Genomic DNA, 15,620 nt, shown 5'->3' with positions numbered 1-15,620 from the left:
TGTGCTTTCTACTTCACCAGAAATCTTCGACATAATGCCCATAATTTCCGCAAAGCTGACAGGTGCTGACAAGGCTGGAAAAGTAGGTGCCTCTTCGATTTCTGAGATCGGCCCTCGTGGTCTCTGAGCAGCCCAGCTTTTGAGAAAGCAAGCGCCTCTTCGATTTCTGAGATCGGCCTTCGTGGTCTTTGAGCAGCCCAACTTTTGAGAAAGCAAACGTCTCGTGGTCTCTGAGCAGCCCAGCTTTTGAGAAAGCAAACGCCTCTTCGATTTCTGAAGCTCCGTCGAGTGCAGATTTTTATAAAGGCTGGCATTAAGTTCCAAAGCACACTGGAATCTCCACCAGTAGAAGCTCCATTCTTGCACTTCTAAGATCTTGATTTGTCCGACCTCTTCTCTCTTCAACACCTTTGAAAATGTTTGGCCCCTCCGACCATTGTTTTGACTTGAACCTTGTTGAAGAGGCAGCCACGCCTTCTCCAGACAACATATGGCGTCCATCCTTCGTCTCCCCTACTGGTCCTCTTACCGTTGGGGATTCCGTGATGAAGAATGATATGACCGCTGTGGTAGTGGCCAGGAACCTTCTCACTCCCAAAGATAACAGACTACTTTCCAAACGGTCTGATGAGTTGGCTGTTAAGGATTCTCTGGCTCTCAGTGTTCAGTGTGCAGGTTCAGTGTCTAACATGGCCCAACGCCTATTTACTCGAACCCGCCAAGTTGAATCATTGGCGGCTGAAGTGATGAGTCTCAAACAGAAGATTAGAGGGCTCAAGCATGAGAATAAACAGTTGCACCGGCTCGTACATGACTATGCTACAAACATGAAGAGGAAGCTTGACCAGATGAAGAAATCTGATGGTCAGGTTTTACTTGATCATCAAAGATTTGTGGGTTTGTTCCAAAGGCATTTATTGCCTTCGTTTTCTGGGGCTGTACCGCGTAATGAAGCTCCAAATGATCAACCTCTGCTGCCTCCTCCTTCTAGGGTTCTGTCCAGTACTGAGGCTCTAAATGATCCCCCTCCAGTGCCTGCTCTTTCTGGGGCTCTACCGACTGCTAAGACTTCTCCTAAGCAACCTTTGTGAAGGCTCCCTCTTGTTTGTTTATTTTGACTCATGTATATGTACATATTTGTGACTTATCGGGGATATCAATAAATAGCTTTCCTTCATTTCAATGTATTGTGTTAAATACACCAAAGCCTTCTTCGCTAAGTTCTCTGAATTTTCTTTTGTTGAAGCTTGTATGTTGAAGCTTTGTGAGTGGAGCATGTAGGTTGAGGTAGTATTCCCTTAATTTCCCAAAACTTCTCGGTTGGAGACTTGGAAAATCCAAGTCACTGAGTGGGATCGGCTATATGAATCTTTGAACGCCATTGTGCTAGGTCCTGTGTCATGTCCTCCGTTAGATCCAAGTACTCTAAGTCTTTTCTTATAGTCTCTTCCAAAGTTTTCCTAGGTCTTCCTCTACCCCTTCGGCCCTGAACCTCTGTCCCATAGTCGCATCTTCTAATCGGAGCGTCAGTAGGCCTTCTTTGCACATGTCCAAACCACGTAACCGATTTTCTCTCATTTTTCCTTCAATTTCGGCTACTCCTACTTTACCCCGATATCCTCATTCCTAATCTTATCCTTTCTTGTGTGCCCACACATCCAACGAAGCATCCTCATCTTCGCTACACCCATTTTGTGTACGTGTTGATGCTTCACCGCCCAACATTCTGTGCCATACAACATCGCCGGCCTTATTGCCATCCTATAAAATTTTCCCTTGAGCTTCAGTGGCATACGGCGGTCACACAACACGCCGGATGCACTCTTCCACTTCATCCGTCCAGCTTGTATTCTATGGTTGAGATCTCCATCTAATTCTCTGTTCTTTTGCAAGATAAATCCTAGGTAACGAAAACGATCGCTCTTTGGTATTTCTTGATCTCCGATCCTCACCCCTAACTCGTTTTGGCCTCCATTTGCACTGAACTTGCACTCCATATATTCTGTCTTTGATCGGCTTAGGCGAAGACCTTTAGATTCCAACACTTCTCTCCAAAGGTTAAGCTTTGCATTTACCCTTCCTGAGTTTCATCTATCAACACTATATCGTCTGCGAAAAGCATACACCAAGGAATATCATCTTGAATATGTCCTGTTAACTCATCCATTACCAACGCAAAAAGGTAAGGACTTAAGGATGAGCCTTGATGTAATCCTACAGTTATGGGAAAGCTTTCGGTTTGTCCTTCATGAGTTCTTACGGCAGTCTTTGCTCCTTCATACATATCCTTTATAGCTTGGATATATGCTACTCGTACTCCTTTCTTCTCTAAAATCCTCCAAAGAATGTCTCTTGGGACCCTATCATACGCTTTTTCCAAATCTATAAAGACCATGTGTAAATCCTTTTTCCCATCTCTATATCTTTCCATCAATCTTCGTAAGAGATAGATGGCCTCTATGGTTGAGCGCCCTGGCATGAACCCGAATTGGTTGTCCGAAACCCGTGTCTCTTGCCTCAATCTATGCTCAATGACTCTCTCCCATAGCTTCATTGTATGACTCATTAGCTTAATACCCTATAGTTCATGCAATTTTGTACGTCGCCCTTATTCTTGTAGATAGGCACCAAAGTGCTCGTTCGCCACTCATTTGGCATCTTCTTCATTTTCAAAATCCTATTGAAAAGGTCAGTGAGCCATGTTATACCTGTCTCTCCCAAAACCTTCCACACTTCGATTGGTATATCGTCTGGGCCTACTGCTTTTCTATGCTTCATCTTCTTCAAAGCTGCAACCACTTCTTCCTTCCGGATTCGACGATAAAAAGAGTAGTTTCTACACTCTTCTGAGTTACTCAACTCTCCTAAAGAAGCACTCCTTTCATGTCCTTCATTGAAAAGATTAAGAAAATAACCTCTCCATCTATCTTTAACCGCGTTCTCTGTAGCAAGAACCTTTCCATCCTCATCCTTGATGCACCTCACTTGGTTTAGGTCCCTTGTCTTCTTTTCCCTTGCTCTAGCTAGTTTATAGATATCCAACTCTCCTTCTTTGCTATCTAGTCGCTTATACATATCGTCATAAGCCGCTAACTTAGCTTCTCTCACAGCTTTCTTCGCCTCTTGCTTCGCTTTTCTATACCTTTCACCATTTTCATCGGTCCTATCCTTGTATAAGGCTTTACAACATTCATTCTTAGCCTTCACCTTTGTTTGTACCTCCTCATTCCACCACCAAGATTCCTTTTGGTGTGGGGCAAAGCCCTTGGACCCTCCTAATACCTCTTTTGCTACTTTTCGGATACAACTAGCCATGGAATCCCACATTTGGCTAGCTTCCCCCTCTCTATCCTACACACACTGGGTGATTACTTTCTCTTTGAAAATGACTTGTTTTTCTTCTTTTAGATTCCACCATCTAGTCCTTGGGCACTTCCAAGTCTTGTTCTTTTTTCTCACTCTTTTGATATGTACATCCATCACCAACAAGCGATGTTGATTAGCCACGCTCTCTCCTGGTATAACTTTGCAATCCTTACAAGTTATACGATCCCCTTTCCTCATTAGAAGAAAATCTATTTGTGTTTTTGACGACCCACTCTTGTAGGTGATCACATGTTCTTCTCTCTTCTTAAAGAATGTGTTGGCTAAGAAGAGATCATATGCCATTGCAAAATCCAAGATAGCTTCCCCATCCTCGTTTCTCTCCCCAAAACCATGGCCACCATGAAAACCTCCATAGTTGCCTGTCTCCCTGCCCACGTGTCCATTTAAATCTCCTCCTATAAATAACTTCTCCGTCTGAGCAATTCCTTGCACCAAGTCTCCAAGGTCTTCCCAAAATTTCTCCTTCGAACTCATATCCAACCCTACTTGAGGTGCGTACGCACTAATTACATTGATAAGTTCTTGTCCTATTACAATCTTGATTGCCATGATTCTATCTCCTACCCTCTTGACATCTACAACATCTTGTGTCAAGGTCTTGTTCACGATGATGCCAACACTGTTTCTCGTTCTATTTGTGCCCGAGTACCAAAGTTTAAACCCTGAGTTTTCTAGATCCTTTGCCTTAAGACCAACCCACTTAGTTTCTTGTAGGCACATAATATTTATCCTTCTCCTCACCATAACTTCCACTACTTCCATAGATTTTCCCGTTAAGGTTCCTATATTCCACGTTCCTAAACGCGTTCTACTCTCCTGAACTCTACCATTCTGTCCTAGCTTCTTCACCCTCCCCCGTCCAATGGAATCAAAGTACTTCTTTTGTGTGTCCCGTGTAAAGTTGATAGGTGCATATGCTCCCAAACAACTTTGAGTGGAGTCGTTCGAAAAGAAGTTTCTATGGCCCCCTTGCTCATTTAACACTGCATCCGGGTGCCTATGGAGATACATCGACCCTTGCTCACTTATCACTGTGCTCGGGCCACACAGCGCACCACTTACGGGTGACGCTCTAGCTTTAGCGCGATTTCGTTCTGAATTCATTTTCATAAGGATTCGATGTAACTGTGGAGTGCCGGCTGTCGACTACCTGACGCCCTCCCCCTCATCTTTTACCCGGGCTTGGGACCGGCAATGTAAGATAAATTTAATGACTTAAACAACAAAGAAAATTAAACTGAGAGGCAAAATCAGGCCTGCCTCAACCTCTACATTTCTATATCATCGTCTGCATCAGTTAACATCCTCCAGATTGTAGCTTGGTCCTACTCCTCCTTTAAGCCTAACTTCTTATCCTTTTCCTATTACCTCCAGCCTGCACCTGCTCAATTTTTCTATCCTCAGTTTCCATAAATAGCTCCCCATCAACATCAAGATCAATGACCTCTTTGACACTCTTGCCCTTGCTACCACTCTCTTTAACCTTCTCAGCAACAACAACCTAGTCACCAGAATCCCCAGTTCCCGAACCCCCCATTAACCATAGGGTACCACTTAGACACCAGATCAGCTCTCGACACCTAGGTTCTATTACCCCTGACAACATTCTCAAAGCTCTTGCCATTTCTGTGAGTTGAACCTCTTTCCCTACTAGCACTTCTGCTTCTCCTTAGAAAAACAGTATTCCAGCCCTTCTCCTTTTCATTATGCTCCTGGACATTCTCACACCGAACTGGAGTTTCACCCTCACCAGAACCAAATTCATCAACAAAGGTAGGTTGTGGAAACAACAACATAAAATTATATCCACTAGAAGATAGTCATCATTGTCATAGTCAGTTGGGCAGGAATGCCTATTAGCTCTCTTCCTTCCGCAGTAAAAATAAACTTCAAAGAGTTTTTCATAGCTCAGTAGAAAAAGACATTTTTCATCATCATCACAACGAGAATCTTTTTAAGTGGCAGCCTCAAGTCCACTTCAAGTAAAACCCTAACAAACAAGCCATTTAGATTAGACAGGGTTGTTTCATCGACCCTGATGAAGTTACCCACAGGTTGAGTAATCACTTCTAAAATTTCAGCATCTTTGTTTTGCACAGGAACTCTAGGAATCCTCACCCACACTCTTAAATTAGAGATAAGATCAGTATTGATCACTCATATATTTCATGCATTTATACCATCCATTTCTAAAGTTTTTGTGATGTTTTTGTGTTAAAATGGTTGCATTTTACCTTACCTTGTGTTAGTGTGCAGTTAAATTTGCTTTAGGATCAATTTCAAGCAAAAAGGAGAAAAGGAAATAATAAAAACAAACAAAAGAATTGGAAGTGGAGTTTGTCTCCACGGGTGGTGTTTGAAAAAAAAATCAGAAAGCAAAGTGGAGCACTAGGAAGTGGGATGAGGCTTGTCTTCCACTTGTGGCCTTAGTGACTTGGAAAAGGGCTGCCTTTTGTTAAAGGAAAAGAAAGAAAACACATGGATGAGTAGAAGAGAAGGACACGGCAGAGAGGGGGAAAGACAGAAACACACGGCAGAGAGAAGAAATGAAGGAAAAGTTGCAGCGTTGGACAGAGTTGCAGAGAGCAACATAGCAGAAAAATAAGGGAGCCCCAACTCCACATGGAAGGAGGATCAGAGAGCATCAGGAGATAACCTCCTTGTAAAAAAGGGTTGTCTCTTTCTTTGATTCTTCATGGATAATTTCTTATGTATTCAAATAATTATGTGTAACTAATTTCTTTTCGCTAGAGTGAGGCCATGAGCCGCAACATGATTACGTAGATTTCTCTTTCAATTGCTTAAGTGTTGTTACATGCTTGCTTTGATATTTTCAATCTCTAAATTAAACTATCTATGTGTCTTGATGATTGATCACCATTAGGATGTTTAGAAAAGTCATTGGATGCAATTTTGAACGAATGTCACGTTAAAATTGGTTATGCTTCTTGTGATTGAGGATTGTAATTTCTCCTAAGGTAAATATCATACTCTTAGGGATTACATGGTTTAACAAAAGGATTTTCATCAAGATTAATGAATCATTTATGTTTATATTTAATCCAAATGTCATGGATAAATTGCATGTAGTGGTATGCGTTTTAACTTGAATGTCACAAGTAAAACATACACAAGGAAAACCCAACCTTCAAAGCATATGTGTTTTCGATTACTTAAGCAATTGGAAGAGCTTCGTAGGAGTGTTGTTGGTGAAAGGTTGAACTTTAGCACCTTGTCAATCTAATTTTCTTAAATTATTTGTATTATCTTGAGTTTATATATTTACTTGTTTTGTTTAGTTGGATCACTATTCCTATAAGCCAATTCCCATTTTAGATATGTGTTTAAGTCACATTCAATAGTATTTAGTTTCGTTGAATTAGTGTAGTTCTTAGAGTTAACTAAGTTAAATACACAAAAGCTCATAAATTGTTTATACCAGTCCCTGAGGAGATCGACCTTGCTTGAGCCATTCTATACTACAACACTTGTTCTCTTGCAAGAATTTTCTATGGTTTAACCCTTTGTTTTACAAGTGGTAAAATCGCTATCAAGAAATTGGCGCCGTTGCCGGGGACTGTGCCAACAGTTCCCGAGCTTTTGTTTTTATTTTTCTTATGCTTATGTTTATGTCTTATTTTTATTAATCATTAAAAAAACAGCAATTAATTAATTGAGTTTCGATCTTTGATTAAGTGCAGTGGATGTGTGGTGTGAGATTTTTGTCTTTGTTTAACTAACTAGTGGTTGCCAATTTGCATAAACTGTGTTTTTTATTCATCTAGGTTTACTTACTTTCTTTTCCTTTTTGTTGTTTAGTTAGTTTCTATTGAGTTTTATTTTATTTTACTTTTATTTTTATTGTGGCTTAATATTTCTGTTGTTTGTTCAGGTGTAGTATATGGTGATTGTAACAAGGTCCAAGAATCAAGTGCTTATTCCTTACGACCCTGAACCAGAGAGAAGTGCAAGGAAGTTAGCTAGAGAAAAATATTTAGCACAAGATTCCAACATTGGTGATACTTTTCTTAAGGATTTGTTCCGTAATCCTGAGAGCAGCACATCTATATTCCAACCTTTGGCACCAGTTGCACACATGGCCCTAGCCTTACCTGCAGCAGGTCAACCTTTAAGGAATTCATTGGCAGCGAGAGTCAATGCAGTGCCAAGGTGCATTATATATCCAGATGTGGAAGATGGGACAACCTTTGAAATTAAACCTCACATCCTCAACATATTGCCATCCTTTCATGGGTTGCCAAACAGTGATCCCAACACGCATTTGGCTGATTTTATTGAGGCATGTGACAACACCATAATCAGAGGTTTCTCTTCTGAAGCTATCAAGTTACACTTGTTCCCTTTCTCTTTGAAGGACAAAGCCAAGGTGTGGCTGCATTCTCTGCCTGCCAATAGCATTACAACATGGACAGAATTGCAAGAAAAATTTCTCAATAAGTTTTTTCCTTTTTCTTAGACTCTTGCACTCAAGAAAGAGATATTGGCTTTCGCTCAAAAGCCAAACAAGTCTTTCCATGAAGCTTGGGAACGGTATAATGAGATGTACACAAAATTTCCTAATTCTGGGTTTGATTCTAACCTTCAAATGAACATATTTTATGATGGTCTCAATGCCACCACCAAGAGTCAAGTGAATGCATCTGCTGGAGGGTCACTAATGTCAAAATCAGCAAAGGAAACATTTGAGTTATTTGATATGATGGCTTCTGAATCCCAACAATGGACAGAAGAACAAACACAAAAGAGGGGAGTTTTTGAGATTTCTCAGAGTTCTCTTAATGTTTCTGCTCAAATTGCTAAAATGGAGAAGAATTTTAATGCCAAGTTTGCTGCTTTAATGCAGGTCTCTTCCATGCCCAATGCCCAAGAAGCTTGCATCATTTGTAGTGAGACAACTCATGACATCACTCAATGCCCCAACAAGGATAGCTACCCTGAGCTTGTGCAAGAGCATGTGAATATGGTGAATAATTTCATTAGACCCAGAAATGACCCTTATTCCAATACATATAATCCTGGGTGGAAGAACCATCCCAATCTTAGTTGGGGTGGCAACCAACAGCCACGTCAATACCAACAGTCTTACCAATCAACTAGTGAGACTAAGAAACCATCTCTTGAAGATCAAATGTCACAGCTAGCTCAACATATGTCCGCTCTCTCTAATAGCACCAACAATTTTGTCCAATCCACACAAACTAGCATTCAGAATCTCACGGCATCAGTAGGGAATTTGGAGACTCAAGTTGGATAGCTTGCTACCATGTTCAATGAAAGAGAGAAAGGAAAGTTCCCGAGCCAATCTGAGCAAAATCCAAGAGGGATGGAGCATTGCAAAGTAATACGGACATTGAGAAGTGGCAAGAGCTATGACAACAGAGAAGTGGTGCACCATGAAGCCGAAAGTGGAAGAATAAGAGCTTATTGAAAGTGCACCGTTAGCTGCAAAGTCTCAGTCAAAGGCTATTTCTGCAGCAGGTATTCCAGATCCTAGTGCAAGTGACAAAATGCAATCTCGACCCAACTTTGATGCAAACAAGGAAAAAGGCCTTGGTAGTTTATTTGCACCTTCTGACAAGCCACCATACAAGCCACCTTTGCCATTTCCACAACGACAGCAACAGCGTTCCAAGGATCAACAATGCATTGAATTCATGAAGACGTTGGCTAAGGTTCAAATTAATTTGCCTCTATTAGATGTTATTAAACAGATCCCATCATATGCCAAATTTCTAAAGGAACTATGTTCTAAAAAGAAAAAGTTCTTGGAATACGATAAGGTTATTTTAATTGAGTAATGCAGTGCTGTCCTCTTACATAAGCTACCACCCAAGAAGAAAGATCCGGGGAGTTTCACTATCTCTTGTACTATTGGTAGTCTTGATTTTCATAAAGTATTGATTGATTTAGGAGCAAGTGTAAACCTTATGCCTTATTCTGTTTTTCAAAAATTAGGTGAAGGAGAACTCAAGCCCACATTTGTGAGTCTTCAATTGGTAGATAGGTCCGTGACCTATCCTTTGGGTATTCTGGAAGATGTGATTATTAAAGTGGATAAATTATATCCCCCTGCTGATTTCATTGTACTTGACATGGAGGAAGACAAGGAAGTGCCTCTCATTTTAGGCCGACCATTCATGGCCATCGCCCGAACACTTATTGATGTGGAAGCAGGTACTTTAACCTTAAGAGTGCAAGGAGAGTCAATTGTATTCAAACTTTTTGAAGCTATCAAGCATCCTCTCGAACTTGAAGAGAGTTTTCGTGTTGATGTTTTGGATGGGATTGTGCATGCAAACTTTGCCTCACGATCATCTAACGATGAGCTGTTAACTTGCCTCACCAACCATGATGCTACTTTATCTATGGAAGAAAATGTGGTGGACATCATTGTTGCATTGGATAGTGCACCAATTCATAATCCAAAGTGGCGACATGTTTATGAAAGCCTTGGAGTGCCTAAGCAGCCCCTTCTTCCTTCAAGTGAGCAAGCTCCGAAGTTAGAGCTCAAGCTACTGCCGAGCCACCTCAAGTATGCTCATCTCGGGGTGAACGAAACCTTGCCTGTTATTATTGCTGCTGATCTTAATGACATGGAGGAAGACAAATTACTAAGAGTTCTTTGCAAGTATCAAGATGCTCTGGGGTGGACACTTGCTGACATAAAGTGAAGGAAAAATTTTGTCCTCGCTAAGAACATGTAAGAACATTTGAATACACATGCAAACTATTAACACATTAAAGTAGGCATGCATTAAAAAACAATTCATAAAACCCATGACTTTCAAAGCCTAGTAAATGGTGAACCAATAAACTCTTTAACAACATTAAAGAGAAGGAAAGATTTAGAGTTTCTTTACCCTTGAAGCTTATCCTTGTTTACACAAGGGATTCACCCAAGTGGAGGGCCTTCAAGTCACCTCCTTGTTCCTTGGATCTTCCTTGTAATTTTCCTCCTTTTAGTGCTCCTTTGCTTCTTTGAGGATTTGAGGATTAGTTCTCCAAAACATCAAATTCTTGATGTCTCTAAGTCTCCACACCAAGGATGAAGTGTGAAGATGAAATGGATGACTTAGAGAAGAAAAGATTGCTAGCTAAATCCCCTCTAAGTGGCCGGCCTCTTTAGAGAAAATGAGAGAAAGTGTTTCACCTCATTTCACCAAGAAAAACCCTAAAGAGAAATAAAGCTATAAAGTTGATTTTATACTTCATTTCAAGTGAGTGGCAAACTTGTAATTAATCCAAGTTTGCTACCCTCACCCTTATGGCCGGCCTTACCTTTGTTATTGGGCTAATTGCCTATTTTGTTTTAGTTGTCATACAACTTAAACATAATGGGCCTTGTGGACCAAAACGCTTTTGAGCCCCGAAGCCCAAAACCAACTTAAAAGCCCAATACGAACCTTTCGTAAAATTAATTAACTAATTAATTAATCTTGACCATTCTCAATTAAACCATTTAATTGCTTATCCATCTCATTTATATTTCTTCACTTTCACCCTTACTCGGTGTACGATCCATTAGGTTCCAATTAGCGAGGCAATGGGCGATTGTTACTCTTAACGATCGATTGTGAATAGAAACAACATTTCAATTCTCCCTTTGATTAGTGTTGGCTAATCTTCAAGGCTTCCACAAACCATGAGTGACACCTAGCAGCATATCATGGTTACCCAAGCTAAGTAGAAGTGGTTGGAGAACCTATCCAGTTACAACTACAATGCAATACGGTCCTTCTCTAATACAATACTCTTAATCACATTGTTTGAGTGATAGTTTGTTTCATGTCTACTATCCAATGTGATACTTCTCTATATGATTCGATTAAATATGATTTGGAACAAATTTCCGTAGTCATATTCATATGCTTTGGCCAAAGACTCCCGAATCATATCTTAGAGTATTCTCCTTCCACCATAGAAGGTTAGAGATCCCTTGTTGTGCATTCATATGCCTACATGACTAGATAGCTTGATCCCAACAATGCCGTGGACACTCCAATGGAATGCCATTTAACATGATCAAAGATCAAGGACCTAACCATTAGACATCTATGATGCCTCAGGTCAAAGGACTACTTTGCATATTGCAACTATCGAGTTCTTACATGACATGTATGTTTGAACTCTCTTTTGATCGTTGTTCAGTGTACTCGATTACTCTTTCGAGCACCTATGTGTTTGTCTTAGTGTCCAACACTAAATGACTTGAGACTTGTCATACTCGCGCTTGAGTCAACATAACACATACTAACCTTAGCGGATTGTCAATGCCCAATTGGCAATCCTATGGCTAGGAACGTTTTAGGAATGAACATAAGAGAAAGGTCTCGTTAATCTAACTTACTTAAATCACTTATCTCTTAGATCAAATACATTCCTTGGATTCCCTTATTGCTTGGACACAAGATACAATAAATAGTGATTAACAATAAGCTTTGCCCTTCATTAAACATATAAAAGTTTAATACATTAAGTATTCCAAAAGCTATTACATCAAATGAGTGGCTTTGTGGGCATACTTCCAACAATCTCCCACTTGCACTCAATGAAGGATTTATTTTGAAAAACATGTTCATTTGAGCAACATCATATAGCATGCAATTAACAATTAAAGGCGGAATCATGCTTGCATGCACTCAAAAACAAAACATTACCATGAAATTCAAAGCCTAGTAGATTGGTGAACCAATAATCAACTCAAAACAAAGTGAGTTGAAATTATTACCTTTGTAGATTCCTCTTTGCATAAGCAAAGGCTAACCACCCAAAGAGATAGGGCCTTCAATCCTTGCTTCTTAGATCCATGGATTTGGATGGAAAATAGGTTTCTCCAAGTTCCCAAAATAGGGAACCTCTAAGTCTCTTCACCAAGGTTTGATTGTAGAAGAAATGAGTGACCTTGGAGTAGTAGGATTGCTAGATGTACCCTCCAAGGTGTTGGCCTCTTTAGAGAGAAAATGGAGAGACAATTCTCACCAATTTTCCCCCAAAATAAACCCTTAATTTTTCCTTAATGAATTTTGGCTATAAAGTCATTTATATAGTCACTTCTTTAAGTAACCTAAACAACCAAAGCCCTAATTCATCTAATATGGCCGGCCATTTAGGGATGTTTGGGCTTTTGGGCTTTAATGAATCTTTATTCATTAAATTGTCATACAACTTAAGTTAATGGGCTTGACGTTCGAAGCCCATTGGGCCTTAAGGTCCAAAACTATCCCGAAGTCTTTAACGAACTTATTCGTTTGATTAATTAACATATTAATTAATCCTTGCATTAATTAAATGATTAAACCATTTAATCATTCTTACTCATTTCCGTTTAATCTCCAATCTCTACCTTTTACGGTGTGCGATCCATTAGGTTCCTTTTAGCGAGGTAGTGGGCGATTAAAACCATTTTACATCGATTGTGAATTGAAACTATTTTCAATTCTCCCTTTAGTGATTACACACGTTTAGGGCTTCCACAAACCATGAGTGACACCTAGCAGCATATCATGGTTACCCAAGCTAATCAGAAGAGGTGGAGAACCTATTCAGTTCGGGATTACAAATGCAATACGGTCCTTCTCTAATCTAATACTCTTGACCACATTGTTTGGTATGATAGTTTATTTACTCATGTCTACTATCCAATGTGAATCGTTTGCTTATATGATTTCCTTGAATGTGATTTGGAACGCATTCCCCAATCTCATTCATACTCTGGCCAGAGATTCCAAATCATATCATAGAGTATTCTCCCTCAACTGTTTGAAGGTTAGAGATCTTTTGTTGCGCATTCACTTGTTTCCATAGCTAAGTGGCTTAACCCCAACGATGCCGTGACACCCCGAAGGGGTGAATTAGACATAATCAAAGATTAAGGACTTAACCACAAGACAACTGTGATGCCTCAGGTCAAAGGACTACTTTGCATTATCCCAACCATGAGTTCTCATGTGACATGGAATATAAGAACTCTTCGTTGATCACGTTCAGTGAACTCATTCTCTTATTGAGCACCTACGTACTTGTCTTGATGTCACACACACCAATGACTCGAGACTAATCACTCTCCCTGAGAGAAGACATAGTACGTACTGATCTTAACGGACTGTCAACGCCCAATTGGCAATCCTATGATCAGGAACATTTAGGATGTGTCTACGAAAGAATGGTCTCATGAATCTAACTTCATTAGATTACATTCTCCCAATCACATATTCCTTGGACTTTATCGTTTAAGCATATAACATTTATATGAGACGACTCAAATAATAATGTATGCCCTTTATATGTAAAACTAGATTAGTTTAACATGTGAAATGTCCGTAAAGTATCATCACATGATTGGCTTTAGGGCACATTTCCAACAATCTCCCACTTGCACTAGAGCCAATCAGCTAGGTCATCTTGATGATACCTCTTCTGTAGTCATTTCATAAATGGCTGAATAGTAGGCCTAGACAGTGGATATCTATATGTGTTATCCATAGAAGCAACCTTGAGAATAACGACGTCACCATTATATATGATTCTCAATCATGTGGTTCAGTCTCTCATTTGTGTTCGGATCTTGATGAGACCTTGATTCCCAGGCTTGAGCTATCGCCCCATTAGTGTCATACACTTTCTGGTTGGAATCGAATAAAGAGTTCATAAATGAACTTTCCCATCCAAACAACATTGTTGTAAACTTCTATATGGCAATATATCTTGCATTCATAATGGAACACACTAAAGTCATTACTTTAATGTTTCCATCCAAATATCTCTTTAGTCATAATAAAGAGATATCTGTTTATCTCTTCATTCATAATGAATAAACATCCAATGATGGATTAGATTCATAATCTAATACATTTACGCTTCCATTATGTTACTTTGATTCTTCCTCGATCTTTGAGGAATTTATCCTTTAGTATTTCTTAAATACTTAAGGACTCACTTGACAGTTGCCATGGTTCTGATCCTGGGCTTGCATTGATATCATCTTGTACCGTTCTAGGTACAACTCATATCAATGTTTTTCATACAATATGAAATACATAAATCACCTTTCTGCGTATGCATAAAGGATTCAATTTACGCATTATTTCTTTGGGAGTCAAAGGGTACGTTCCCTTTGAGAAGGGCAACTTGCTAGTCTCACTAGAATCGTCCTTCTTATTGAAGTTTTATCATCATATGAGAAACTTCCTAGCATCCATTGTCTATTATTAGGGATTGATATAATCCAATTATATCATGAAATATATCATTATAGATTTCCATCCCATGTACATAGACTATATCTCCCATATACATTCTATCTTCATATAATGTATTAAAGTCATAACTTTAACGAAGAAGTATTATTTTCATTTCCAAAATAAATATATCATATATATTTAAATTTTTAGGAACATGATTAACTCCCACTAATCTTTTGTAAACCTAGTAAACAAAAGATTCATTTACATCTTTATGAGAAATCAAACGATTTGATCTTTCTCTCATAAGACGCATATAGCTCCCACTAGCTTGCTAAGATTCATGATGGATGGATCTCTACAACTTACATGTCTTGTGATTTTTAGTTTTAGACATATATTATCAAGACTATCTTAATAATGGTTTCGGAAACCCATATTATGTCCAAACATTGAATCACCATTTAGTTGTAGCTAGCAATCTTCGAATTAATTGAAACTAAGACTATCTCAAAGATGGTTTCTTCAAAGTCAACCATTCTCTTTGATTGTAGTCACCTTAAGCTACCAATTAGCTATGAAGGTTTCATTATTTCGAGTCAAATGGTACTTTACCATTTCCTTGAGTATATATCGTATATGCACTCAGTGTAGTCATAAGGATTTTCATTCTTACTTCTTTCGAATTAAGAGGTGCAACTCTATGACATAGTCATAAAGTTCAAAACCATTCAACTGAGACGGTTTATAAATCCTTATCGACTACCTTGGAGCTTGAGGTATAGGAACTAGGTTGTTATATTTGTTGATTACTTTCTTGTCTCTCAAAGAACCCATTCTTCGAGTTCTATCTCTCGTTCATTTGCTTTTAGGCAAATCACATTGTAGAATTACAATGAACTACCCAACAAAACAACATTTGTTAGTTGGTTTATAGAAGCGATATCCAAAAGTTAATTTAAGGATATCCTACAAGATTGTTATCAAACAAATATTGCTTATTAGCACACAACCTCAAATCTTAACATGCTT

The 15,620-nt window shown here is 39.2% G+C and overlaps 2 protein-coding genes across 2 annotated transcripts; both read left to right on the top strand.

Annotated features, from left to right (window-relative positions):
- Positions 1 to 7,288: 7,288 nt before the first annotated feature.
- LOC139191902 (uncharacterized) lies at positions 7,289 to 8,662 on the top strand. The gene is made up of 2 exons (XM_070812932.1): positions 7,289 to 7,774; positions 7,865 to 8,662. The coding sequence occupies exons 1-2, from the start codon at positions 7,289 to 7,291 to the stop codon at positions 8,660 to 8,662; spliced, it is 1,284 nt and encodes a 427-aa protein (XP_070669033.1).
- A 253-nt stretch (positions 8,663 to 8,915) lies between these two features.
- LOC139191900 (uncharacterized) lies at positions 8,916 to 10,079 on the top strand. Its single transcript, XM_070812931.1, has 2 exons — positions 8,916 to 9,153; positions 9,364 to 10,079. Exons 1-2 carry the CDS (start codon positions 8,916 to 8,918, stop codon positions 10,077 to 10,079), a joined length of 954 nt encoding a protein of 317 aa, XP_070669032.1.
- Positions 10,080 to 15,620: the final 5,541 nt, after the last annotated feature.

The sequence above is a fragment of the Malus domestica genome, chromosome 15, assembly GCF_042453785.1.
Source record: "Malus domestica chromosome 15, GDT2T_hap1".
Classification (NCBI taxonomy): domain Eukaryota; kingdom Viridiplantae; phylum Streptophyta; class Magnoliopsida; order Rosales; family Rosaceae; genus Malus; species Malus domestica.
Note: the sequence above shows the minus strand (reverse complement) of the source record. Positions and strands in the feature narration are given on the sequence as shown.

Excerpts from the sequence above, each read along its gene's own strand:
- LOC139191900 (XM_070812931.1), top strand. The coding sequence starts at position 8,916 with ATGCAATCTCGACCCAACTTTGATGCAAACAAGGAAAAAGGCCTTGGT. Across the intron at positions 9,154-9,363 it reads CAAATTTCTAAAGGAACTAT|GTGAAGGAGAACTCAAGCCC; the intron begins GTTCTAAAAAGA and ends TTCAAAAATTAG.
- LOC139191902 (XM_070812932.1), top strand. The coding sequence starts at position 7,289 with ATGGTGATTGTAACAAGGTCCAAGAATCAAGTGCTTATTCCTTACGAC. Across the intron at positions 7,775-7,864 it reads CTTTGAAGGACAAAGCCAAG|ACTCTTGCACTCAAGAAAGA; the intron begins GTGTGGCTGCAT and ends CCTTTTTCTTAG.